The following is a 23,506-nucleotide window of genomic DNA, read 5'->3' on the forward strand; positions in this document are numbered from 1 at the left end:
TGTACATTTACCTGTGGACATGCATTTGTGCAGATGCATGTGTGTGGTGTGCATGTGTTCAGGTATGTGGGTAGCATGTGCATGATGTGTGTTTTCATGGCATGTGTGTGCGTACCCCTTGGGCGGTGTGCATGTGTGTACATACGTGTGTAGGTGCGAGTTTGTACGCACGGGTGTGCTGTGTGTGAGTGCATGCAACACGAGCCGGCCTGAGGGTGGGACGCAGCGCCGCTGGGCCGGGGCCCTGTCCGTGGCATAGAAGTAGGAGCAGGTGGACAGGCTGGGGGAGGTCCAGTTAACCAGGGCCCTGACAGTGCCCAGTGCCCGCCTCACCCGGGCTCCCTGGCCTATGTCCTGGGCTCCCTCTGCCATACGCAGCCCTGTCATTCCTACCCCATTGTTGCCCTGGCAGCTGAGAACAAGACTCTGCCGCGCTCGAGCTCCATGGCGGCCGGGCTGGAACGCAACGGCCGCATGCGGGTCAAGGCTATCTTCTCCCACGCGGCGGGTGACAACAGCACCCTGCTGAGCTTCAAAGAAGGCGACTTCATCACCCTGCTGGTGCCCGAGGCCCGCGATGGCTGGCACTACGGCGAGAGCGAGAAGACCAAGATGTGAGCAAGATGGGCATCGAGGGGCAGTGTGAGGCAGTGGCCAGGGGCATCAGTGTCCGACGCGCTGGCACCAGCGGCTCTCCACGAGGCCGCGAAGCCTGGGCCGCAGGGACACGTGTGGTCCCTCCGCTCATGTGGCCGGAAGGAGTTTGGCTGCAGCCCAATGAAAGCCACAGGCATGGGGAGGGTCCCTGAGAGCCAGAGCCCTGCCTGCCCCTCCCATGTCTCCTCTGACCTTCAGCTGGGGCCTGGGTGGCAGGTGTATAGCAGCTCTGCCCGGGTCACTCCACCCCCACATCCCAACCTTAGGGTGCAGGTGGTGGGGTCCACAGGGCTGCCAAGTTGAGGCTGCTTAGACCCCTTGCTCTGTGGCTTAGTGGGTCTGGTGTCAGCCGCAGAACAGCACAGGGTGCGGGCACCCTGGGACACCAGTGCCTGCCCTCCACCACCGGGTGTGTCCAGGCCAGGGAACCAGTGCAACATGGGGTCCAGTGATGGTCCGGAGGGGCCTGGATACAACCTGGTGGGGTGCTGTGCAGGGCAGGTATGGGCTGCTCACTGGGGCCTCTCTTCCAGGAGAGGCTGGTTTCCCTTCTCATACACCCGGGTCCTGGACAGCGATGGCGGGGACAGGTTGCACATGAGGTGAGCGGGGCTGTGCCTGGGTTCTCTGCCCAGCCGGCTCGGCCCCGTGTGAGGCCTGGCCTCTGGCTGCGGCTCCTGTGCCTGGCAGGGCTGCTGCTGCATGTGTGGGGGCTGTGGGGGAGGGGAACGCAGCACAGGGGTTCTGGGAGTCAGGGTGCTGAGAGGAACAGCCGGTGCTCTGTGAGTGGCTCTCGGGTGGTGCATTGGGATGGGGACACCCAGCTGCCTCTTCGGGGTTTGCAGGCTCTCCCAGCCCTTGAGGCCCAGCTGGACCTGGGAGAGGGAGTGGCAGCTGCCCGTTACTGTGCCCTGCATAACGGGCACGGTGCGCTTTGTCCTGGCACATCCTGCCAGGCCCAGGGCGACCTGCCTGCGAGGAGACGGGGAAACTGGTAGAGGGGAGGCCTGTGGGGTCAGCCCGCTGGCGGCGGCCTCGCATGGGCTGCGTGTCTGGCCGCCCAAGAGAGGGCAGGCTGGCAGGGTACTGCTCTGCCTGGGCCCCCAAAGCCCAGACATCTGTGTTCCACTGGAGAGGAAGACCGGGACGGGCTGCCCAGCCCGCACTAAGCCCTGTGTGCCCCCGCAGCCTGCAGCAGGGCAAGAGCAGCAGCACTGGCAACCTCCTGGACAAGGATGACCTGGCCATCCCCCCTCCCGACTACGGCACGTCCTCCCGGCCCTTCCCCACGCAGACTGCCGGCGCCTTCAAGCAGAGGCCCTACAGCGTGGCTGTGCCCGCCTTCTCCCAGGTGAGTGGTCAGGCCAGGGCGGGAAGGACTGCATGGAAGGACTGTGGGCACAGGCCGGGTCTGACGGGGCCCAGGTTCTCTGGTTGGGGATTTGTGGCTTGGTACAGACCCCAACATGGGCCCTGCTGGCCACCATCCCCCTGACCCCCTTTCGACCCCTCTTCCTGGAGGTGTGTCCAGATGGGACATGGCTGACCCACCAGCCCTCAGTGCCCAGGGCAGGGCCAGCCTCGTGCACACAGGGAGCTGTCTATGCTGGGGACGCTGTTTCCTGAGCACCCATGTCTTCCCCGGGGCGTTGCGGGTAGCCAGGGCCAGCCCAGCCTGTGTGAGCGGCCAGCGGGTGGCCGCCTCCTGTAGCTGCCTCCCTGCCAGCCTGTGCCAGCAGGCCCGCCGCAGCCCTCGCCTGCATTCATGCCCACCTCCAGACCCATGGTGGTGCGTCCAGGCCCAGGGCCCTGGCTCTCAGGGAGGCCTCTCTGCTGCCCAGACCACCGGCTGGGCCTGTCCTCGACCCACGCGAGCGGCCGCGTTCTTTCCAGGCCTCAGCTCTTAGGTGTCCTGTGGGGAGGGTGTGCAAAGGGGGGTCCGGAGACGACCGCTTTTTGTACTAAGAGCCAGTTGTCCACGGACCACTCAGGGGTCTTGGTTAATTTGGGGGTCCATCATGGCACTACTCGGAACCATGGGCTACTGAGGAGTCTTGAGCCATTGCAGCCAGAGTGGGGAGGAAGGGGTAGGGGCCCACCTTCCCTTCCTGGGGCCCAGTCTGAACCCCAGCGTGGACCGGATGGTCCCGGGTCCCAGGTTGGTGGCGAGGCGTCGGCCCAGCCTGACCGCTTCTTTACTCCCCAGGGGCTGGATGACTACGGAGCCCGGTCTGGGAGCAGGTAAGGGCTTTAGACTTGTCTTTGGGGCTGCGGGCGGGCAGCCGGGGGCTCCGGCAGGGTAGCCCCCTCTCCTGGGACCTAGAGGCCCGCTCCTCTTCCTTTGGAAGCCCGGCTTGGCCTCGAGCCAGCACCTGAGCAGCCAGCCACCCACCCTCCCGGCTCCGAGTCTTTCTGAGCAGCGAAGGCCCTTCCTCTGCCCTGGTTTTCTTTCCTGCCCGGGCCGCCACGGGGTCACAGGCCCACCCGGCCTCATCCGCGCCTCCCTAGAGCGGGGTGGGACAGTGCTGCCACCTGTTCCCCGGGGCCACACCTCCGTCCTGGCTCCTCCGTCCACCTCCATCCCTGAGGCCAGGCAGCGGCCGCGCTGGCCGGCGGCGTGCGTGTGGCAGCTGTGCTGTGCTTTGTTCCGCAGCAGCAGCGGCACGCTGGTGTCCACAGTGTGAGGATGTGAGCCGGCAGCCGCTCCGAAGAGCCCCTCCCCCGCCTCCGTCGGTTTCCCTCAGCTCGCGTTGGTTTGTTCTTGGGTTTTCTCCCCACCTGCTCCCGCCTTTTGGTTGGTGACCCCAGACTCTGATCCCCCAGGGTCCATGGTGCTGCTCCCTGCGCCCCGCCCCCTGCTCGGCCACCATCCGGGGGCCCGGCCTTGAGCAGACATTGCCAGGCAGGGCCTGCGGGCCCGGTGGCCAGCAGTGACCTCGCCCTGCCCAGCCCTGCCCTGCCCTGCCCTGCCCTGCGGTGTGCACAGCGCACAGCCCTTTTCTCAGGCTCGCTGCGAGCCAGCCTAGAGCTCGAAGAAAAATTCTAAAAAAAAAAAGCAAAAACAAAAAAGGGGGGCACAGGGAAAGGACTTCTTTCCCTGGAACACACAGATATGCATGGACTCTGGTGTACGTACTGTTATCCCGCATCCCACCCTGGCGTACCGGCTCTTCTAGAACAGGGAGGGGGCTCAGGCTCAGAACCCCACCTGCCCCAGGCCCCTTCCAAGGGCTGCACCAAGAAAGGGGGCTTGTGCCACGCTTGGGGGGGGCGCCTCCTGAGGAAGCTGGCCACTCCTGTGAGGGAGACCCCAGCCCCGGCCCTCCTGGCCCTGCCCACCAGGCCAGGCACAGGGCCTCTCGGTGGACCTCACTGGCCAGGTGTCCCGAGCGCGCGGCGGCGCCCGGGGCGGGGTGGCGTACCTCACGCGGTGTGCGGGCGGGGGCGGGGGCGGGAGCAGGCGCTGCCTGGCCACACGCAGACATTCCAAAGACCTCCAGAGACGACCCCACCCCACTTGTTTTTGGAACTTGTTTCTTTAACCAGCCTTGTGAGGAAGTCACAGCCCCCTGTGGCCACTGGGCTGCAGGGGGCGGGGTGTGCGTGGCCGGCCTGGTGAGGCTGGCCCCAGGAGGGCTCTGGGCAGGCTGCCCCATGCCTCCGGCCCTCGGGGAGCAGCGGCCCCCGCCCCGCTGCCTCCTAAGCACTCTCGTCTTTTTGTGTGTCTCGGTGACTTTAGAAGCAAGCACACTGGACTCAGTGGCTACTGGTTCTGTCTCTTCACACACTGAATTCTGGGCAGCCGAGCCAAGGCACGGCGGGGTCCGCACGCGGCCGGTGGGAGCCCCTTGTGAAGCGGTGGACGCGCCTCTTTCCAGTGTGGTTTAGCTAAACCCTCCCGCACCCCTGCCGAGGACTAGAATGTGGCCCGTGGTGTCCGCGAGTGGCCGCTCCGGCAGACATGCCCTGTTTTATATTTAAGGAAAACACAGCCAGAACCTGGACCTGTGTAAGAAACCTTCTGTGTCGTTCTGACTTTGCTAAAAGATTTTAAATCCAGGGGACTCCATGTGCAATGGACGAATGTAGACACAAGTCAGCAACACTCGTGTGAAGATGTAAAGTGCTGAAAATATTTTTTTTTCCTTTTTCCTTTCCTTTTTTTTTTTAAATCTGAATTGTGCCCTGTACTGCAGTTAACCGTTTGAATAAAAGTTTTATTTATTGCATCGAGTTGGGTTTGAAGCCTCCTTCCAGTTTCCGGCATGTGTCGGGGCTGTGTGGGCCAGGCCGTGCCTCTGTGCACCCCAGCTTGGGGCCCGTCCTCAGTCTCTTGGCTCTGCAGAGCACCCGTGGCAGTCTGTTGAACAAACTTAGCCTGGCAGGGCCATGCCAGCCCAGTTGGCTTGGGTGCCTCCTGCTGCTGCCCGCGCCCTTGCTGACAGTGCCCGGGCTCAGAGCTCAGGGCCTCGGCAGGCGTGCTGCAGGCCGCAGAGGGGGCAGGTGGCCTGTCGGGGCCACACACCCCTCAGAGCCACCTCAGGCTCCCTGTGGACTAAGCATAAGGTGGGCACTGGCTGCTGCTGCGGGGCGGAGTGTGCTGAGGGCTGCGCTCCTCATCCTGGCTGGACTCTGCTCCCCGAGCCCTCTACTCCCTCCCCCATCCAGCTCCACCAACGAGGCTTGTGTTTCCTTGCAGCGCCCATGTGGAAGTGGCCAGATTTTGAGCTGCCTCTGACTAGAGTTAGTAAGTTGCCCTGGTCTTGTGCCCTTCTGTCTAATCTGCAGTGACTCCGGACAGACCTCCAGCCCCTGCTGGGCAGTGGGCCTGGGGGCTCTGCCAGGCTGCCTGGCTGTGGGCTTTGAATCTTCCTCCTTCTGGCACCCTCCTTGGGTTTGGGGGTCTCTTTCCTTCCACCCAGAGGCTTATGGGTCTGGCTCTGTCTGTCCCGTCGCTGCCTTCCCTGCTGAATGTGGGGTTGGCTTGACCCTTCATCTTCTCCTCCCTGCTGGGTGCTTGGAACCCCTGGTGGGCATCTGGGGTCAGGCCTGTCCATGGTGACCACATGGCCCCCAACTTAGGTGTTTCTGTGGGAGCATGGGGGAGGGGAGGCAGGCTGGGCCTCTCCGCAGAGTCCTGAGGACGGCTCTGTGGCCCTGATGTTCGCTGCCATCTGACCTTACCTCTTTGGGGTTCCCTCCTCACGTGGTCCCCAGACAGTGCCCAGGCTGCCTGGAAGCAGCCCCCTGCTACAGTGCCTCCTGGTCACCATCTGGTGACACCCCCTGTCCTTGGCCCTGGGAAAATGCACAGGTGCACAGCTGGGCCAGACAACGGTGGCTCATGCCTGTAATCCTCATTTCTCAGGATGCCAAGATCCAGAGACCCAGAGTTTGACGCCAGCCTAGCCCAAAGGGGCTGAGACTTCCACCTCTAAAGTAACCGGCTGTGCCAGGACAGAGGCATGGCTCATTTGGTAGAGACCAGCCATGAGCAAAAAAGCTGAGCAGTAAAGCCCAGGGTGGAACTGGGGGGGGGGGGGGTGAGAGGGTGCTGCGGGCACAGGCCCCACCCCGCGGCAAGGGCTCCCATTGCCCTCTGGCCACGGCACAGGAGGGGACGGCAGGGGCTGGCACAGGCCCTATTTACATACACCAGCCTGTGGATGGCCAGGCCTTTCAGGCCAGCCCTGAACCCGTGCTCTTTCTTATTGAGGGCCTGCAGCATTCTAGAAAGTTATGTGGCAAAATGGCGAAGTATGGGGACAGGACAGGATGGCAGCGCCTCTGGTGGTCACAGGCAGGCCGCTTCTCTATCCTGCCAAAATGCCAGGAAGCCTGTATGTCCAGCCTTGCAGCCCCCCCCCCCGTCCCTCCGAGTGGGCCGGGGCCATGCTGGCCTTGGCTCTAGGGGCATCGGGAAGACTGAGGAAGGGACCTGGGGGCACATGGGCATTGGATGGTGCTGGACTGCCACCCCCGCGTCTGCCTGGCCACTCACCTGGTGGGCATCAAAAGCCATCTGTTGACAGGTGCCCACATTGCCCAGCTGCACCTTAGGGTCGTGACCGGTGAGCTTCAAGCCACCAACCACATTCTGGCCAGGTGAGGCCAAGGCCCACCCTTGATTCTGGGAGTGTGATTGCTCCAGAACACGGAAGTCCAGTTAGGGTCAGCTGCGGCAGCTCCCACCTGTAATCCCAGCTACTTGGGAGGCAGAGGTTGGAAGGTTGTCAGGCTGGGTGTGGTGGTATATGCCTGCCATCCTAGCATCACAGGAGTCACTAGGAAGGAGCCGCAGTCTGAGGCCAGTTTGAGGCTAAAATGTAAGTTCCTACCCAAACAATAGAGCAGAGAGAGGCTGGAGTGTGGCTCAAGTGATTAGAGCACTCACCTGGCAAGAACGAGACCTGAGTTCAAACCCCAGTACTTCCAGAAGAGCTAGGTGGAGGCAGGCGTCGGCCACGTTGCTCCGGTTTGGTCCTCCTGAGGCTGCAGACTGACGTGGTCATGTGCTTGGCTCCCAGAATCCCGCTGCTGCTCCTGCCACAGGCAGCCTTGGCAGAGCACCGTAAATTGTTCCGTAAATTGCAGTGCCGTGCCGTTCTGTCGGGGGCTGGGTTCTTCAGGGCTCTACAGGTTCCAGTCAGTGAGGGAGACCCTGCCCTCCCCCACCCCACCCCACCCCCGGGGCAGCTTGTCTCCCCTGGCTACCCTCTGCCCTGGCCGCCTCCTTGCTGCCTCTCACAGCCTGGAGCGGGCGCTGGTCTGGGCAGGAAAGCTGCAGTTATTCCGGGAGTCCAGGGCCAGCGCGCCAGGCCCTCCCGGCAGCCCCCGCGGCCTTGGCCGCATCTGTGCGTGGCTGTACGTTCAGAAGGAAGCATGGCTCTGGCAGGACAGAGGACAGTCTCTTTGCACACAGTGCCACGCCATGGTGCCCGTGAGCTGTGAGTCGGCGTTGTGCTGCTTTGTCCAGTCCCAGCCCCATGGGTTACCCGGGTGGCTCCCAGGGTCACTCCAGGCCCTGCTTTCCCTGTATCTCAGGACTGAGTAGCCGTCCAGCCTTCTTCTCGAAGCCCTGCAGTCTGGGGGCGGGGGGGTGCAGGAGATACAGAAGCGCTGATCTGACATTTGGGGGTCACAAGCCTCAATTTTCTCAGACCCTCATAGTGTTGATGGTCCTGTGTGCTGGGTCCAGAGGGTGGCACAGTTTGTACAGAGCCTCTCGGGTGGAGAACCTTCTAGGCCGCAGCTTCGCCACTGTGAGCTCCGGTGTGAGCCAGATCGGGGCAGGACAAACATGGTGCTGCAAGCTCATTCTGCAGGGGAGCCGCGGCAGGCACGGGGGGGGGGGGGCTGCACCTGGGCCAGGAACTTCTCTGTGAGCCACTGTGCATGGCGGGCAGCCTAGCACCACAGTGACCCGGTCCTCACCCCCCCCCCCCCCCGCGTCCTACACAGTGCCTGGCCATGGGTGAGGGGGAAGGCCAGGCAGGCCAGCCGACGGCGGCCTTTGAAAGCCTCCCAGAGTGTTTCAGGTGTGTAGGAGAGTCCTCAGCAAAGGGTAGGGAGAGGTGCTGGACGGAGCATCTGCCCACCCCCAGGGGCACACCTCCCCTGCTCCGGACGACTCCACTGGGCCAGAGGCGCCCGCTCCAGGTAACGGTGTCCCCGGGAGCACAGTCCCGTGCCTGCCCGTCCTGTCCACCGACGTGTGCTGTCACTGCAGAGCCCCGATGTCCGCTGCCGCCCTGGGCCGTCCCCGCCAGGGAGCCCTCCTCGGCCCGTGGGGACGGCGAGGAGGGAAGGCTCCCACGAGGACGGCCCGTCTGCGCTCCTATGTTCCATTCTGTTGCTTGTGCATCGGCTGTGGCCGCGGGGGCGCGGTGCTCCTCTGGGGAGGGGGCCGAGCCCTGGGTGCGGGACAGCTCCGTCCAGCCACGGGGGCAGTGAGCCTTCTGCCGAGGGTGCCCGTGTGTGTGCCCCTTGTGTCTGTCGTGTCTGCGTGTCTGTGGCGTGCCTGCTGGGCACCCTGCATGCCTGGACCAGCCTGCGTGGGCTGTGGAGCTGGGTCCCTGCTAAACAGGCTGTCTGTGCTCAGACCAGCCACTTCTTGGGCTTGTGGGGGGGAGTACCTTTAGGGCTGGCCTACCACCACCCCCTTCCTCTAGCCTGGGAGGGCTGCCGGGACCAAGTGGAGGTGCCCTGCCCCACGCAGAGCCCGTGGGGTGAGCAGGGACAGCGCGGGGGTCTGCAGCCAGCCGCAGCTGGCATCGCGTCACCGGGGCAGGCAGCACTCATGCCTGGCTGCCACCCCGAGCTGAAGCCCCTCCTCTCTCCTCAGGAATCCCTTCGCCAACATCCAGCTGAAGCCGACAGTGACCAATGACCGGTCTGCCCCCTTCCTCAGCTGAGGGCCACGCCTGTGACGCTGCTGTTCCCCACCGCCTACCGGAGCATCGCACCCGGGTTGCGGTTCAGAGAACCGCCTGCCAGCCCTCCGCCGCACTGCTCTGGCCCCAGCCTGCCCGCTGTTGGATCCTGACTGCTCCGGGGGCAGCCCCTGGCAGGCCCCAGGTGGAAGCCAAGGGAGATGCCCAGGCCTGCTGGCCACAGGTCCTCCCCGGCAGAGGGGCTGGCTCTTGGGCGGGCACCGTCCCTCCACGGCTAGGGAGCACCGTGTGTTGGAGCACGGGAGACTCAGCTTGCCGTGGGAGCTTCCGCTCCTGCACGGCTGTTTCATTTTGAGGCAGGGTCTCTCCATGCAGTCCCGACTGGCACTGAACTCTGGATCGTCCTGACTCAACCTCCCAAGGGTTGGGATTGTAGGCCTGAGTGTGCCTGGCTCACACTGCCTTGAGCTCCCCCCTCTGGTCAATAAATGGGCACTTGAGCACACAGTGTGATCTGTCGGCCGGGGGCTGCGGGAATGCTGGAGGTTCCCCTAACCCCTTAACCTCCCTTCAGACCCTGTCCGCTGTGCCTGAACAGCTCGGGTTCCCCGGCTCCCACCAGCTCCAGCCTCAGCAGGCACTGAGTGCTCAGCGGGCAGCTGCCACAGCCTGGACCGCCAGTGCAGGTCCTCCCCCCGGGGCCTGCCTGAGGATGGCCCGTCCAGCTGCCCCTGGCAGGGCCTGGGCCTGAGCTGAAATACCAGACTTCACCGCTCCGAGGGTCTTGTGTGCAGCACCACGATGTGAGCTGAGCTGGCGGTAGCAGCCCCGCACCATGGAGAATGCCAGGCAGTGCGCCTTTGTCACAGACTCAACCACCTGCTCCTGCTCCGCACCCACGGCCACCAGGGCCCACGCAGCACAGCCCCGGACACAGCAGGAAGACACAGGAGCCCAGACTGGGCCTTTCCTACCGCCTACTACTCCACTGCTAGGCAGGGACAGACACAGCTCCTGGAAAGGGCAGGGGCAGAAGAGCAGCTGCCGGAGGGAGGTCCGGGTCTACCTCTTCCTCTGGCCCACACAGGACCATTCTGGGGTGGGAGGGGTTGAGGGACTGCCCCCACCCCCCCACCCCCCACCGTGGGATGGGAGGAGAGGCCAGCTTCCCTCCTGATCGTGGGCAGAGCTGGCAGCTGCACCCAGGGTATCAGCTATAGACCCACAAAGAAAACACTGCGATGAAGGCTGTTTTTTTCTTAGCTTGATTTCTCTTAAAAAACAAACAAAAAAAGAACAAGAAAACCATTGCACCAGCGTCCTAAGCCTCGAACTAATAAGAAAACAAAAAACACAAACCAAAAACAAGTCCCCCCCACCCCCAAAGCAACAATAAACTTGACAGGTCTTTGGCAACAATAACTTAGAATCAATCAGCCCATGTCCATTTGCTCCAGCAAGTTACAAAAATATTCACTGTGCTTCCCCCAGCCCTCCCCTTCTCCCAGCCCTCCCAGCAGGCAGGAGCCCCACACTGTGGGGTGTGACCCCTACTCTCCTTCGGCCACCAGGGCATGGGGCCAGACGCTGCTCCATACAATGGTGCTGCCTGCACCGCCCCAACAAGGGCACATCTAGAATGGGCCCCGCTGGGCTGGGCTGCAGCCAGGACCCTCCCCGCTGCTCAGGAAGGCCCAGGCCAGAGCAGCTGGGGGGGGGGGGGGTTCCGGGGGAGGAGTGAAGGGGACAGGACCGGAGACTCGGAGATAAGGACATGGAGCCCAGGAGCCTGTCCTTGGCACTGAGTAAACCAGACCCCAGACCCAAGTGGGAGGGGTGGGAGGGCTAGGAAGGGACTTGCAGGCCTGGCCCTGCCTCACCCAGCCAAGGGTCCTGTGAACACAGGGAGGAAACCTGCCGGGCATCATGGCCAAGGGCACCGCAGCCAGCCAGTCCCAACAGCAGCTGCTGCTGCAGGACAGCTGCAAATGGAGGGCAGTCACCCACGGGGCAGGGCCCTCTCCAGTGTGAGCATGTGTGTGTACAGACACCCACGGCCCCCAGGCTACGGGCCTCGTCGGGCTGTTAGACAACTCCAGTGTCCTGGTCACATTCTGTCCCCGGGCAGCTGGGAGTGGCTGCACGGCCAGTCTGCTGTCCAGTGCCAGAGTCGGGCCTTTCGTCCACCTGCTGCTCCAGCACGCTGTGGGTACACCGTGGCCCTGGGACCTGCTACCACTGGGTTACTGTGGTTCCCACTCATTCCCGGTCACCGTCCTCGTTGCTGCCTGGGACAGGATAGCAGGGGTTCCAGTGACGCCAGCCACCACAGGGTGGAGCCCCCTGGGTCTCAGGCCTCCATGCACCCTCCCCCCCGGGGCTGGTCACCGGGGCCTGGCAAAGGGGGAGGCTGGGTGAGCGTGGAGGAGGACGCAGGCCCTGCTGGGCTGGCGATGGGTCCGTCTCCCGCCGTCATCACCCTGGCCAGGCCTACCACACACTCGGCCCTTGGGGAAACAGGCCTGACCAGAGAGTTTGTCCAGCCGCTTCCCGGTGGTCTGCTTGTCTAGGAAGGGGGGGTAGGTCTTTTCCTGGGGTCTGCGGCCACAGGCCCAGGGCACCTGGGGAAGGAAGTCTGCGGGCCCGGGGAGGGTGAGAGGCAGGCCGGAGGGGCTGGGGGCTGGGCTGCGGGCTGCGGGCTGCGGGAGCCCCGTCCGGGGAGGAGCCCGGCCTGTGCCAAGGCACTGCAGCGGGGCCCAGCGGCGGCCACGCGGGGCTTGGCGGGGCGCTCTGCGGTGGGCAGCGGGGAGGGGGCAAGGCGGGCAGGGGTGGTCTGGGAACATTCTGGAAGGAGCAGCTGCAGCTAGTGGGGGCGGCTTCCTGCAGCCTGCCCTGGGGTGATCTTTCTAGAGAGATCTCCCCGCTCCGTGGGGAGGCCAGGCTGCAGGGACCGACCACACGGGCCGGGGCGGCTGTTGGGCCCCAGGCCAGGAGCTGACGGGGCGGGCCCGTTCCCAAACGCCCCGGACACGGCGCCCACCCCGCCGCGTGGCCTTCCCGCCTCACCTCCCACGGACTGGGCCTCCGAGTCGGACACGTGCGTGATGGAGAAGCGGGACGCGGGTGCGGGCGACACGGTGAAGCGCGAGAGGGGCGTGGCCGGCGCGGGGGGCGTGGCCGGCGCGGGGGGCGTGGCCGTGCCCAGCGACTTGGCCAGCCGGAAATGGTCGTCCCACTCGAGCCCGCCTGCAACCCGGGTGGGCGGTCACTGGAGGGCCAAGCCCCGCCCCGCGCCAAGCCCCGCCCCGCGCCAAGCCCCGCCCGCCCCGCCCCCTGCTCACCCTCTTCCACCGGGGCGTCGGGGCGCGTGCGGCCGGGAGCACCCGCGGGGAGCGCGGGGGGCGACTCCTTGGCGCCCGGGAAGGGCTCCCCGAGCTCACGGGTGGGGCTCTCCTGCAGAGGCCGGAGCAGCAGGTGGCTGGGGCCGCCCGGCGGGGGCGTCTGGCCGCACCCACGGCAGGCCCCGGGTCCCGCCCTCCCACGGCCCCGGGTCCCCCCCTCCCACGGGCCCCGGGTCCCACTCCCCGCCCCTCACCCCCCTCCCACAGACCCCTGGTCCCCCCCTCCCACGGACCCCGGGTCCCCCCCCCCCTCCCACGGACCCCGGGTCCCCCCCCCTCCCACGGACCCCGGGTCCCCCCCCCTCCCACGGACCCCGGGTCCCACTCCCTCTCCCACGGGCCCCGGGTCCCACTCCCTCTCCCACGGGCCCCGGGTCCCACTCCCTCTCCCACGGGCCCCGGGTCCCACCCCCCCCCCCCACGGACCCCGGGTCCCACCCCCCACCCCAGGTTCCTCCACCACCACCCCACCCCACCCCTGTTCTCACCTGCCCTGGGTCCCATTTCCCCCCTCCCACAGGCCCTGAGTCCGGCACACACGGCCCCACCGCCCGGGCCTGCCTACCTGGTCGAAGAGGTAGACCGTGACATCGTCGAAGAAGGACACGGCCTTCTTCCTGCGCTCCAGGTCCTCACAGAGGCTCTCGGGCAGCAGGCCGGGCGTCTTGAGCAGGCTGCGCAGGTTGCGCACGCTCTCGCTCTCGGCCACCACCACCGGGACGGCCGGCGCCTCCTCCTCGCTGTCCTCGCTCGGCTCCTGGATGCTGTAGCAGCGGAGCTCCTCGTCCGACGCGTCACTGTCCTCGCTGTCCTCCTCCTCCTCCTCCGGCGGGCCCTCCGAGGCCCTCGGGCGTCCGGGGAGAGCCAGGCAGAGCGGGGGTCTGAGGGAGCCCAGTGGGGCGTGCCCCTGGGGCGCAGTGCCATCGCCACCCGCGTTCAGCAGAACGGGGGTCAGCAGGAAAAACTCGGAGCGGCCTGGGCTGGGCACAGGCCGCACCTCGACTGGCGTTTGGTCCCCAGGAGGCCCTGACCTGGAGCTGCCGGGGGACAGCGCCTCCTCCAGGCCAGAGCCTGGCGCCGCCCCTGGCCCTCCAGGCCCAGTGGGAGCCGGGGCGGCCTGCGCCGGGCTCTTCAGGCCCAGCTCCAGTGGGGACAGCCGGGCCTCGCTGCATTTCTCAGAGTCCAGGGGGGCCTCCGGCTCGGCGTCCAGATCGGAGAAGTAGGCCGAGTCTCGATAGGGGTTCTTCTCACCCAGGCCGCCCGGGGCGGTGGGGAGCCGGGTCTCAGGCCCCGGGCTCTCGCCCCCAGAGGCTGGCTCCTCATTTGTGTCATGGGCATCCTTGAGCACAAACTCAGGGGACTCGTAGTTCTCCGTGTCGTAGCCGCTGTCCAGCGCGCGGGGCTGCCCGGCGGCGGGGGGCGGCGGCCGACGGGCTCAGGACCTCACAGCCACCGTCGCTAGCTGCCAACGGGGTGTCCAGCGAGTCCAGGGAGTCAGGAGTCCCCGCTGGCTTCTGCCGCGCGCACAGCGGGGCCGGCGCGGCGTCTGGCTTCCCGGCTGGGGGGCCCTCCCCGGACAGGTCGATAAAGACGCCCGAGGCGGCCCCCATGCTGCCCTCCTCCTCCCTGCCGGGCACCGCCGGCTCGGGAGCGCGGCTGCGGGCACCGGGGGCGGTCGCCACTCCGCCCGCGGGCGTGGGTGAGGCGGGAAGGACGTGGGGAGCGCTGGCCTCTTCCGCGGGCAGCGGGGCTCCCTCGCGGGAGGGGGAGGGGACAGAAGGAAGGGGCAGCTGGGGCCCTGGGATGCCCTCGGCCTCGCGGGCAAGCACGGGCTCCCCTTGGGGGTTGTGCCCCCCACCCACGGCCTCCTCTGTCCAGGGGAGCGAGGCGGGGGCCACGGCCGGGGTGGGGAGCAGGGAGGGAAGGCCGAGGCAGCGGCCTGGCTCCCGGCCAGGCCAGGCTGCATGTGGCCTAGGCAGAGACCCTCCCGGGTCCTCCTGTTCCGGGGGCTGGCCGGCCTCTGGGGAGGCCGGTGGGGTCTGGGTGGGGCTGAGGTGGTCATCCGCGAAGCTGCCTGTGAAACTACCCGCGTAGCCCGGGTCCCAGGACTCCGGGTCGCGGCTCCCACTGTTGTTGTTGGACGACATGTTGGAGCTCCAGTGTCCACGCTGGGTGGCCCTCCGAGCCTCAGCCTCCCCTGGCTCCTCCTCGTCCTGGAACGGCGGGGCCCCCGGGCTCCCCATGGGAGAGGTGCCCAGTGGGTCCTCGAAGGGCGGGCAGAAGGCCACACCCCAGTCCGCATCATCCTCTCCGGTGTCTGCCAGCATCGGGGCTGTGGGCGAGGGTGAGCGAGCGTGGCAGGGTGGGCTCTGGGCGCAGCCCCTGCGCAGGTGGTGGTCACGGCCGCCCCACGGGCCGTCCGTGGGCAGCACGCGGCCCAGCAGGGGCTCCATGGCCAGCGAGGCCGCCGTGCTGCCGTCAGAATCGTCATCGGGGTCGGCAGCGCCGGGGGGGCGGGGGGCGCAGCCTGCGCAGTCCGGGTCGTGGCCCGCGGCCGCGGCGGCCTCCTCCAGGCGGATGAAGTACTCGCTGCCCAGGGACGGGCTGTGCGCGCTGAGCACCGGCACCACGCCGGGCGGCGCCCCGTCCTCCAGGGCGCGCAGCTGCTTCGGGCGCCCGGCCCGGCCCGGGCTGCGCGGGGCGGCGGGCGGTGAGAGTGCCTCCCCGCGGCCCACCTCCCATTTGTACTCGAAGTTGAGACCTCGGCTGGTCTCGGTCACCGTGAGCACGTCGTCTCCATCCACGTGGAAGCCGTCGCCGGCGAACTGCTCCAGCAGCGGGAAGGATGAGGCGTTGGGGAGCTCGGCCGCACCCAGCGCAGGGCCTGCGGTGCCCGGGCCCGGGTCCGAGCAGCTGCCGCCGCCGCCTGGCCACAGTGAGCGCCAGCGCTGCTCAAACTCCTCCTCCGCCTCCGTGGAGCCCTTGGCGCACAGGTAGGACAGCAGCAGGTGCACCTCCTCCGCCGTGGGCCGCTGCTCAGGCTGCAGCCAGCAGAACTGCATCACCTCGTACCTGCAGGGAGGTCCCATGGTGGACGCAGGCCCTGCGGTGGCCAGCTACGCCCAGAGGCAAGATGGCCCCCTTGCCCAGGGAGTAGAGTGAGCTGCCTGAACTCTGAGTGCTTTCCCCAGGCCTTGGGTGTAGGAGGGGGCTGGGGGGGGGAGCTGGGGTGGGGGACTGGGGGGGAGAGAAGCGTTTTTCCCTTGGAGTCCTCCACTCGCTTACAGGTGGGACCCAGACCCGGGGTGGGGCGGGGTGTGGGCATAGGCCGCAGCTGAGAGGAGGCTGGGGAAAGCGGGGACCCAGCCCTGGAGCCATGTGGCCCGTGCCCTGGGGTCTCAGCCCAGCCCGGCCCTCACCAGCGGTCAGACAGGGCCAGGGGCAGCTGGGGCTTCGGCAGCTTGAGCTGCTGCTCGCGGACAGCATAGGCCAGCACCTGCCGGTCCGAGTGCTGGGGATAGGGCTGCACACCCAACTCGAACAGCTCCCAGATGGTCACGCCCAGGGACCTGCGGGACAGCCGCGGTGAGCTCCGGCCGGGCACACTCACAGTGTGCCAGCCCCTCTGGGACCCGAGCTCAGATCTGCACCAGCTTCCCCGCCAGCCGGGCCCAAGCCCGGCACCCCGAGAGCCTGGCCCCACACGGGCCAAGTCCACTGTGGTCCACTTGTTCACTCCACGCTGGTCATGCAGGGGCTGTGTGGTCCAGGAGCTGCCCGGGGAAGCGGGAGGGGGCTGAGCCGGGGAGGCCTAGGCTGTGAGAGCTCTGGGCTGAGGGAGAGCTGAGCCCGGAACGAGCTGTGGGCCTGGGGAGGGCCGGAAGGAGCAGGTCCGGCAAGCAGAGCTGGGGGGGAGATGGAACTCGAGCACCAGCCCTGCGAGTGCTGCCCGGCGCTCCGCACCCTCGCCGACCCGGGTGGCTGGGGGAGCGGGTCAATCTGGGAGTGGGGAAGCGACCAAGACCCACCCCAGAGCTGTGACCAGGGAGCCAGCCACGGGAGGGGGGCAGGACGGGCACACCGGAGGAAAAGGCTAGGGAGATGGGCAGCATCGGCACTCAGGAAAGGAGCTAGCTGGTCCATGTGCAGGCTCTGAGGGTCACCAGAGGGAAGGCCGAGACCCGTCCCGGCTAGGAACCGGCGTCCTCAGACTCTAAGGCCAGTCTGGCCCACCCAGCTCTGGGGGCTCAAGGTGGGGGCTTCCCGGCTGAGGAGACAACCCCCCTCACCCCAACACGACCTGGCCTCTTTCCCCCAGGGACAGCCACACCTTTCCAGGGACAGGGAAGAATCAAGGCTGCACCCCCGCACATACCTGGGGTTTGGACCTGAATCTGGCACAGATGTTGGCTGCTCTGTTGGGGCCCCAGAACCCCAGCTGCTGGGCTGCTGGCTCCTACCCATGTGAGCCAGGGAAGCCACAGGGTGGCTTCAGACGCCGGAGATGGGGGGGTGGTCCCGGTCACAGGACCTGACCACGCACAGGCCCCGGAGCCCAGGACGACGCTCACCACACGTTGCTGGCCTTCGTCTGGTCCACCACGAGCAGGTTGCCGTGCACCTCATCCACCAGCTCGGGCGCAATCCAGCGCAGCGGCACCCAGAGCTGGTCCGCAGTCACAAAGTAGTCCTCCTGTGGGCGCAGGGGCAGGCTGAGCATCGCGCGCATGCCCGCGTGCCCGCATGCCCGCCCACCGCCGCGGGTGCTGCCCAGGCCCAGCTTACCCTGTACTTGCAGTGAGACAGGCCGTAGTCGCCGATCTTCACCGACATGGCAGCTGTGAGCAGGCAGCTCCGCAGGGCCAGGTCGCTGCAGGGGGAGGCAGGGGCAGCTGAGCCGGGCGCACTGGCCCCGGGACACCTTTGCCCACCCTGGATGGCTTGTCCCTCGGGGTGTCCTGGGCTTTGGTGGGAGGTGGCGGGGTCTGAGAAGCCGCCCAGTGTACCCCAGCCCTGACCTCAGGCCCTGCCCTGCACAATTCGGAAGGCCAGAGCAGACATGGCTTGAATGTGACGATGCAAACGAGGCCCAGATGGGGCTAGAAGGGGCTGGAACACACAAAGTTCCGGCAAAGGCCCTGCCCGGCCAGCTCTAGAACTCCTGCCCCTCCCAGCTTCCCGCTGGGACAGTCACTGTCTCTAACCTGCTTGTTAGGAGCCCCAAGCCAGTATCCCTCGTCCTGGGTGTCTCCAGTGACTTCCCCTCCGTCCTGCCCACCCCCACTGCCCAGAGCCCTGGGAGGTAGGAATGGGGCGGGGTGGGGGGGAGGGAGGGTCCCAGGGCCTGGCCAGCCCTGCCACTCGGGGCTGGAGCTGAGGCCCCAGGAGCGGGGCGGACACCAGGTCACCCCCGGACTACCTCCAATGCAGCAGCTGGCCCCTGCTGCCAGCTTTTGTGCCCCGCCTGACTTGCGGCCCCATGGGCGTCTGGGGCCCGGGGCAGGGGGACAGTAAGGGGCAGGTCTCTTTAGCTGCGCTACTGCTGCTCGCTGAGCACTCGGCCTGTCTGGGCCCGGGGCAGGGCGGCTGGCGCGCGCGGCGGCTCGGGAGGCTGGCAGCCACCCTCTTCAACAAAATCACTGATGCTGGAGTTGCCGGAGTCACCACTCAGCACCAGGATATTGTTGGGGAGGACGGCCGTGCGGCATCCGGGCGGGGAACTCATCCCCGCCTGTCTTCTAGCCCAGCCCCAGGAGGCTGAGGTCCCGGCCCATCCTTAGACCCCCGGGGGCAGGACGGGGCTGTCCCTCCCACTGCAGGCCAGCAGGTTCCCCCACAGAGCCCGAGGACGAAAGTGGGGGCCCTGGGTGGGGCCCATCCGGGGACAGCAGACGTTTCTTCATTTAATTCTATAAACCAGGTTTCAAACTCCCATCTTCCTTCTTCCCCCAACTCCCCAAATATAACGAAGCTAGCAAATTCCTTGCAGGATGAGTGGTTATCGGGCGCTGTATGGGGGGGGGGGGGGGGAGGGAGAGGCTGCTGGCGGCCGGCTCCCGCCGCGTCCTCACCTGTGCACGTAGCTGTTGCGATGCAGGTGGAGGACACCACAGGCCACCTCACACGCCATGCGCTGCAGGGTCAGCGGGTCGGGCGCCATGACCTCTGTCGCCCGGCAGCTCCGCAGGTAGCCCTTGAGGTCCCCCTGCCGAGAGGAAGTACAGGCGGTCACCCGCCGGCTGCCCCGGGCCGCCGTGGAGGTCCACGCTGACCGCCCCGGCCCCTCGTGCCGTTGGGCCGGCCTCTCCCGGCAGGCCTGCCCGGGGCAGGCGGCAGGGCGGGGCCTCCTAGGGCTCTACGTTAAGAAGGACCAGGCCCCTGGGGCCTGCCTGCAGGGAAGGTTAGCGCAGAAGGGCGCCGCTCTTCCCCGCCACGTGCGGCTGCCACTCACCAGCGGGCAGAACTCCAGCACCAAGAGGTAGGGCGTCACCTCCACGCACTGTGCCAGGCACTGGAGCAGGTTGCTGTGCTGCAGAGCCCTGCAAGAGCCACACGCTGGCTGCACAGGGCAGGACACAGACCCACCCCTCCCGCGACGGTCCCCGTCCGCCCCCCCCCCCCACGGCGCCCCCAGACGCAGGACACAGACCCGCCCCTCCCCCGCGGCGCCCCCAGACGCAGGACACAGACCCGCCCCTCCCCCGCGGCGCCCCCAGACGCAGGACACAGACCCGCCCCTCCCCCGCGGCGCCCCCAGACGCAGGACACAGACCCGCCCCTCCCCCGCGGCGCCCCCAGACGCAGGACACAGACCCGCCCCTCCCCCGCAACGCCACCCACCTGTAGGGCTGGGCCTCCTCCAGAAACTGCATCTGCTCCTGCACGCTGGCGCTGGCCTTCAGCTCCTTCACCACCACCTGCGTGCCGCTCACGCCCGAGTGCACCTCCCCCAGGAACACCTGCGGGGACCGGTGTCACCTCCGCCCCAGCCCCCCCGGGGCTTCCTCCACAGAAGGCTCTGGAGCCCTCCTGGCACTCCTAGAGCCTGCAGAGCTCTCAGGGAAGCTCCGCCCTGCGCCAAGCTCCAAGCCCCCCCTGCCCTGGCTTTCTCTGGTTGTCCCCCGTGAGGACAGGGGACCCAGAGGCCCCGTCCAGGCTGGAGCCAGGCCCGTGGCGTTTTCCCTGGCTGCCCTCCACCCCCCTCCCGCCCGCCGGGGCGGCGCTCACCTTCCCGAACCAGCCGTGGCCGATCTCCTTCAGGTACAGGAGGCTGTGCCGACCCAGGTCTGCGGACTTGAGGAGCTGGACTGTAACAGGGCGGCCAGCTCAGCGTCCCTCTTGGCCTCTTCCACCCCTGTCTCCCTCCCTGGGGAGCTACCCCAGGTCTCCCAGCATTAGCAGAGGGAGGTGGGGGCAGAGCTCAGAGGCTGAGGTGGTGACTGGGAGCTGCGGTGGGGGAGCAGCATCCCTCGGGGACAACCACCAGCTCCATCTGGGCATCTCTGCCCTGGGGAGGGAGTGCCCCACACCGCGGGGACAAGCCAGGCTAGAGGCGACCAAGCACGGAGCTGGCCCCACTGCAGGGCAGCGCCTGGCAGACTGGCCGGGGCGGAGGCCGGGGCGGGGCCTAGGCAGGTCAGCAGCCACCCTGCCCTCGCTCAGGCTGGCAGGCCCACACCAGGCGTACCAAAGGGCCCTTTGTTGGGGGCTGCTTGGCACAGCCCCGTACGGGCCACACTGGGCCCATTCTCCTGCTCGCCAGGCCGGTGAGGTCAGCGGGAAGGAAGGGTCAGTGTGGGCCGGGAAGGGGCCGTGGCTGCTGCACCCCCGCATGCCCCGTCAGATTCCCTAAATTCCGCTCCCACGCCAGCTGCTCCGGTGCGGAGGAGAACAGGGGCCCGGCCTGGCTCCAGAGAGACCCCAGGGTCGGCGAGTGGCCCCTGGGGACCAGGGCCTGACAGAGTCCAGGGTGGCGGTGGCCTTGGCGCTGCAGCCCCGGCTCCTCCCTGGAGTCTATCTGGAGCTCCTCCCCGCCGTAACCTGTCCTGGGCGACTGCAGGCCCTGCTGCGGGCACGTGGCAGCCACCGAGGCCAGACCAAGCCGCCGTCCGCCTCCTAAGTGTGGACCCCAGATTCGCCCCAAGTCTCTCCTCCCTGGAAGCAGGACGCTCCCAAGAAAGCCGAGACAATGAGACAATGGGGAGATGCAGCCTCTGCTGCCCCAGGCCCCTCTCATCCCAGGAGCTGGGTCTCAAGAACCGGTGGGATCTCAAGTACAACCTCGCCCTGCCCGGGAAACGGGGGGCAGCACCCCAGGATGGACCCCAGTGTACCCGGAAAGGCCGCATGCCATGTGCCGACCCCCTGCCTACGCTCCCTCCCTGCTGGGGCGGCGGTGGGGCAGAGTGCTCCGGTGCCCGCGTCTATGCCCCGTCCTGAGGGCCGGGCTGGCGGCAGGGCCCCCTCAGCCTCCACAGGCCTCCAGCACACGAGGAGGCGAGGCGGTGTTAGGAAGCCGTGGGGTCAGGCGGGGGCGGCCCTGGGGCCGACAGAGCCCCACAGAGCCGGCAGGGCTCCCTGGGGGTGGGGGGGGAGCCAGTGGCCGGAATGTCTAGGTGGCACCTGGGAGCAGGTCATCGCAGAGGTGGCCTGAGTTTGGGGACCCCCTGACATGCCCAGAAAGAACTGGAACCCTCCTGAGTCTCCACCATCTGCATGTCAACTCTGGAGGCTGAGAACCACCACTTCCTCATGCAGAGAGCGGCCCCAGCCCGGGAGCTGCGGGGAGAGGCCAGGGCGCCCTGGGGGGATCTGGCCTGCTCCTGAGGCCCAGGCGGGAGTCAACACAGCCCCCCCCCCCCTGCCCTGGCTGCGTGGGCCGGCCACGCCCAGCAGGCACAATGGCACCCACAGCCCCGGGCAGGCGGGGCGGGGGGGGGGGGGGGGGTGCATGGAAGCGGGAATCTGGGGTGAGCGTCCCAGAGACAGCAAGCGATGCCGGGGCCAGAGAGCCCCGCCCCATGGCTGCCCTCTGTACCCTAACCCCGGGGGGGGGGGGGGGTGACAGGCAGAGGCCGTCCTCAAATCTGACCAGGCCCAGAGGGGGAGCGCCCCTCCGATTCAGCCACCCTCCAGGGCCGAGGCCCTGCTGACCCAGCCCGGAGCCCGGTCTTGCGGGGAGGCGGGCGCCCCTCACCTGAGCGGCCAGGCTGCTTGGCCATGGGCAGGGAGACCTCGGTGAGCGGCAGGACGTACACGTCGGGCCCGTTCTGGGCGGCGGCGGCTGGGGAGCCCTGGGCTGCAAAGTCGGCCGCATACTCGTCCCCCTCGGCATTCTCAAACTCCTGCGGGCCAGGGCGGCACCACCGTGAGCCGGGGCGCTCCCTGCCTTCCAACGGAGCGCAGAGCCCGGCCACGACACCGCTCCCCACTCGCGGCCTCTAGTCCCTTCCGGAGGGACCGTGAGCCCCACGGCCATGCACACAGACTGGCCGCGGTGTCCAGGCCGCCGGCAGCCCAAGGCCCTTGATTGGGCGGCGCCTCCCACGGGGAGCTGCTGAGCTATCAAGACCCTCGGTCCCTGCACTGTCTGTGCTGCGGGGATCTGTGGGGACTCCCCCAGCCCTCCCCAGCTCCCCTCCACCAGCTCCCACAGCACTTCAAGCAAAATCTGCTCAAGTCCCACTGAGACCAAAATCAAGGTGGGGGACAGTGACAGCCCACAGCCGGGCCTCTGCCCCTCCCAGACCTCTCTGCCCCACCCTACACCCTCAGCGCCCAGTGGGGAAACTGAGGCACTGAGCGGCTGGGACCCGGCCACCCATGCCAGCCCAGGCCCTTCCCTGTCGTCCGCCCTCTGAGGGTCTCCGAATCCTCCCTGCAAGTGGGCTTTGGGGCTCTGGCCAGATTCCCGGGTCCAGGTGGGGTCTGCACACAGGCTGAGCTGCGTGCGGGACAGCGCTGTTGGTGCTTTGGCAACCCCCTCCCCCGATCCACACTCTGGCTCTGCGCCCGCCCCCCCCCCCCCCGCCCCAGGGAGGCCAGTCTGGCCAGCCCCCCCCCAGGAGGCCAGCCCGCCGCCCGGCCGGCGTTACCTGCCCCCTGTGCCTGGGGCCCCGCTGGGCAGTGCTGGCACAGCGGGCCAGCAGGTAGCACAGAGTGAGCATGGGAGCCCTGCCGGCACCCCCTGCACGGCTCCAGGACCAGGACCCCGAGCTGCCCCCCCTGCGCTGCAGAGAGCCCTGCCCGGGCCGGCAGCCGGCTGGGAGCCCTCCCGCCAGGCACGCTGGTGCTGGAATGTTCCGGGCACCAGGCTCCCAAGATGGTGAGGAGGACGCGGGTAGGAGGGGGCCGAGAGCCCTTGTGTGGGGCCTTGTTCTCAGGGCCCGAGGAGGGCCGCTACACAATGGCCCAGGGCCTGTGGGTGAGGGGCGGTGTCCCGGGGCGGGGGCGCCAGGGCAGGGCCACAGCCCCGCCATGTAGCCCTCAGCCCCCCTGGCGGGGGGGGGGGGGTTCTAGAAGAATCACTGAGCCAGCAAATTCAGGCTTTGGGAAAGGCAAGGACCACATTCCTGCTGCCTGCCTGCCATGGGGCTCCCTCGGGCACGGAGGAGGTGCTGGGCTCCCTAAAATGGGGGTACAGCTGGGCACAGGTCATTTAGTAGGGGGCTGCCATTGAAACACAGCTGGGGGGCTGCATCCAGCCCCGGGAGGCTCTGCCCAGCCTGAGGCCTCCACCAGGGCTGGGCCAGCCGATGTCCAGGGCCAGCCGGTACCCGGCCGATGCCCAAGGCCGGCCAATGCCTGGCCGATGCCCGGGGCCAGCCGGTGCCCAGGGCGGGCCGATGGTGGGAGAGTCTGCCTGGCCACAATGTGTTGACCAGCAGACCGAGGCCCAGGCAGGCGCTTGGGCTTGGAGCTCGACTCTGTGCTCCTCCCGCCCCTCACTCAGTGCCGCTGCTGGGCGGGGGGCCCACGGGGGCTGCCAGAGCGGGAGGTGCCCCTCGAGGGGTGTTCTCGGCCATCACCCCAGAAGAGGGGTTCCTCCCCAGCCCA

General features: G+C 67.6%; 2 protein-coding genes across 10 annotated transcripts in view; one reads left to right on the forward strand and one right to left on the reverse strand.

Moving 5' to 3' along the window:
* Positions 1 to 23,506, forward strand: part of Baiap2 (BAR/IMD domain containing adaptor protein 2) — a 164,335-nt gene that overhangs the window by 57,754 nt on the left and 83,075 nt on the right. For 2 of the 9 annotated variants that reach the window (XM_042669971.1, XM_042669976.1), the window contains exons 10-14: positions 413 to 614; positions 1,191 to 1,259; positions 1,846 to 2,008; positions 2,864 to 2,898; positions 9,002 to 9,555. In XM_042669971.1, coding sequence (XP_042525905.1) covers positions 413 to 614; positions 1,191 to 1,259; positions 1,846 to 2,008; positions 2,864 to 2,898; positions 9,002 to 9,071 — 539 coding nt within the window. In that variant the 3' untranslated portion in view covers positions 9,072 to 9,555. The other 7 variants (XM_042669973.1, XM_042669977.1, XR_006145910.1 and 4 more) reach the window with 6 other exon arrangements.
* Aatk (apoptosis associated tyrosine kinase) overlaps positions 11,084 to 23,506 on the reverse strand; it is a 28,831-nt gene continuing 16,408 nt past the window's right edge. Inside the window, 13 exon segments of the mRNA XM_042669981.1 lie at positions 11,084 to 11,338; positions 12,117 to 12,296; positions 12,392 to 12,503; positions 13,017 to 13,868; positions 13,870 to 15,523; positions 15,871 to 16,020; positions 17,023 to 17,144; positions 17,237 to 17,321; positions 18,523 to 18,656; positions 18,903 to 18,990; positions 19,292 to 19,410; positions 19,679 to 19,758; positions 21,648 to 21,795. Of these exon segments, the coding sequence (XP_042525915.1) occupies positions 11,310 to 11,338; positions 12,117 to 12,296; positions 12,392 to 12,503; positions 13,017 to 13,868; positions 13,870 to 15,523; positions 15,871 to 16,020; positions 17,023 to 17,144; positions 17,237 to 17,321; positions 18,523 to 18,656; positions 18,903 to 18,990; positions 19,292 to 19,410; positions 19,679 to 19,758; positions 21,648 to 21,795 (3,753 nt within the window). The 3' untranslated portion in view covers positions 11,084 to 11,309.

Source organism: Dipodomys spectabilis, unplaced genomic scaffold (genome assembly GCF_019054845.1).
Source record: "Dipodomys spectabilis isolate Male_0828 unplaced genomic scaffold, ASM1905484v1 ptg000512l, whole genome shotgun sequence".
NCBI classification, from domain to species: Eukaryota; Metazoa; Chordata; class Mammalia; order Rodentia; family Heteromyidae; genus Dipodomys; species Dipodomys spectabilis.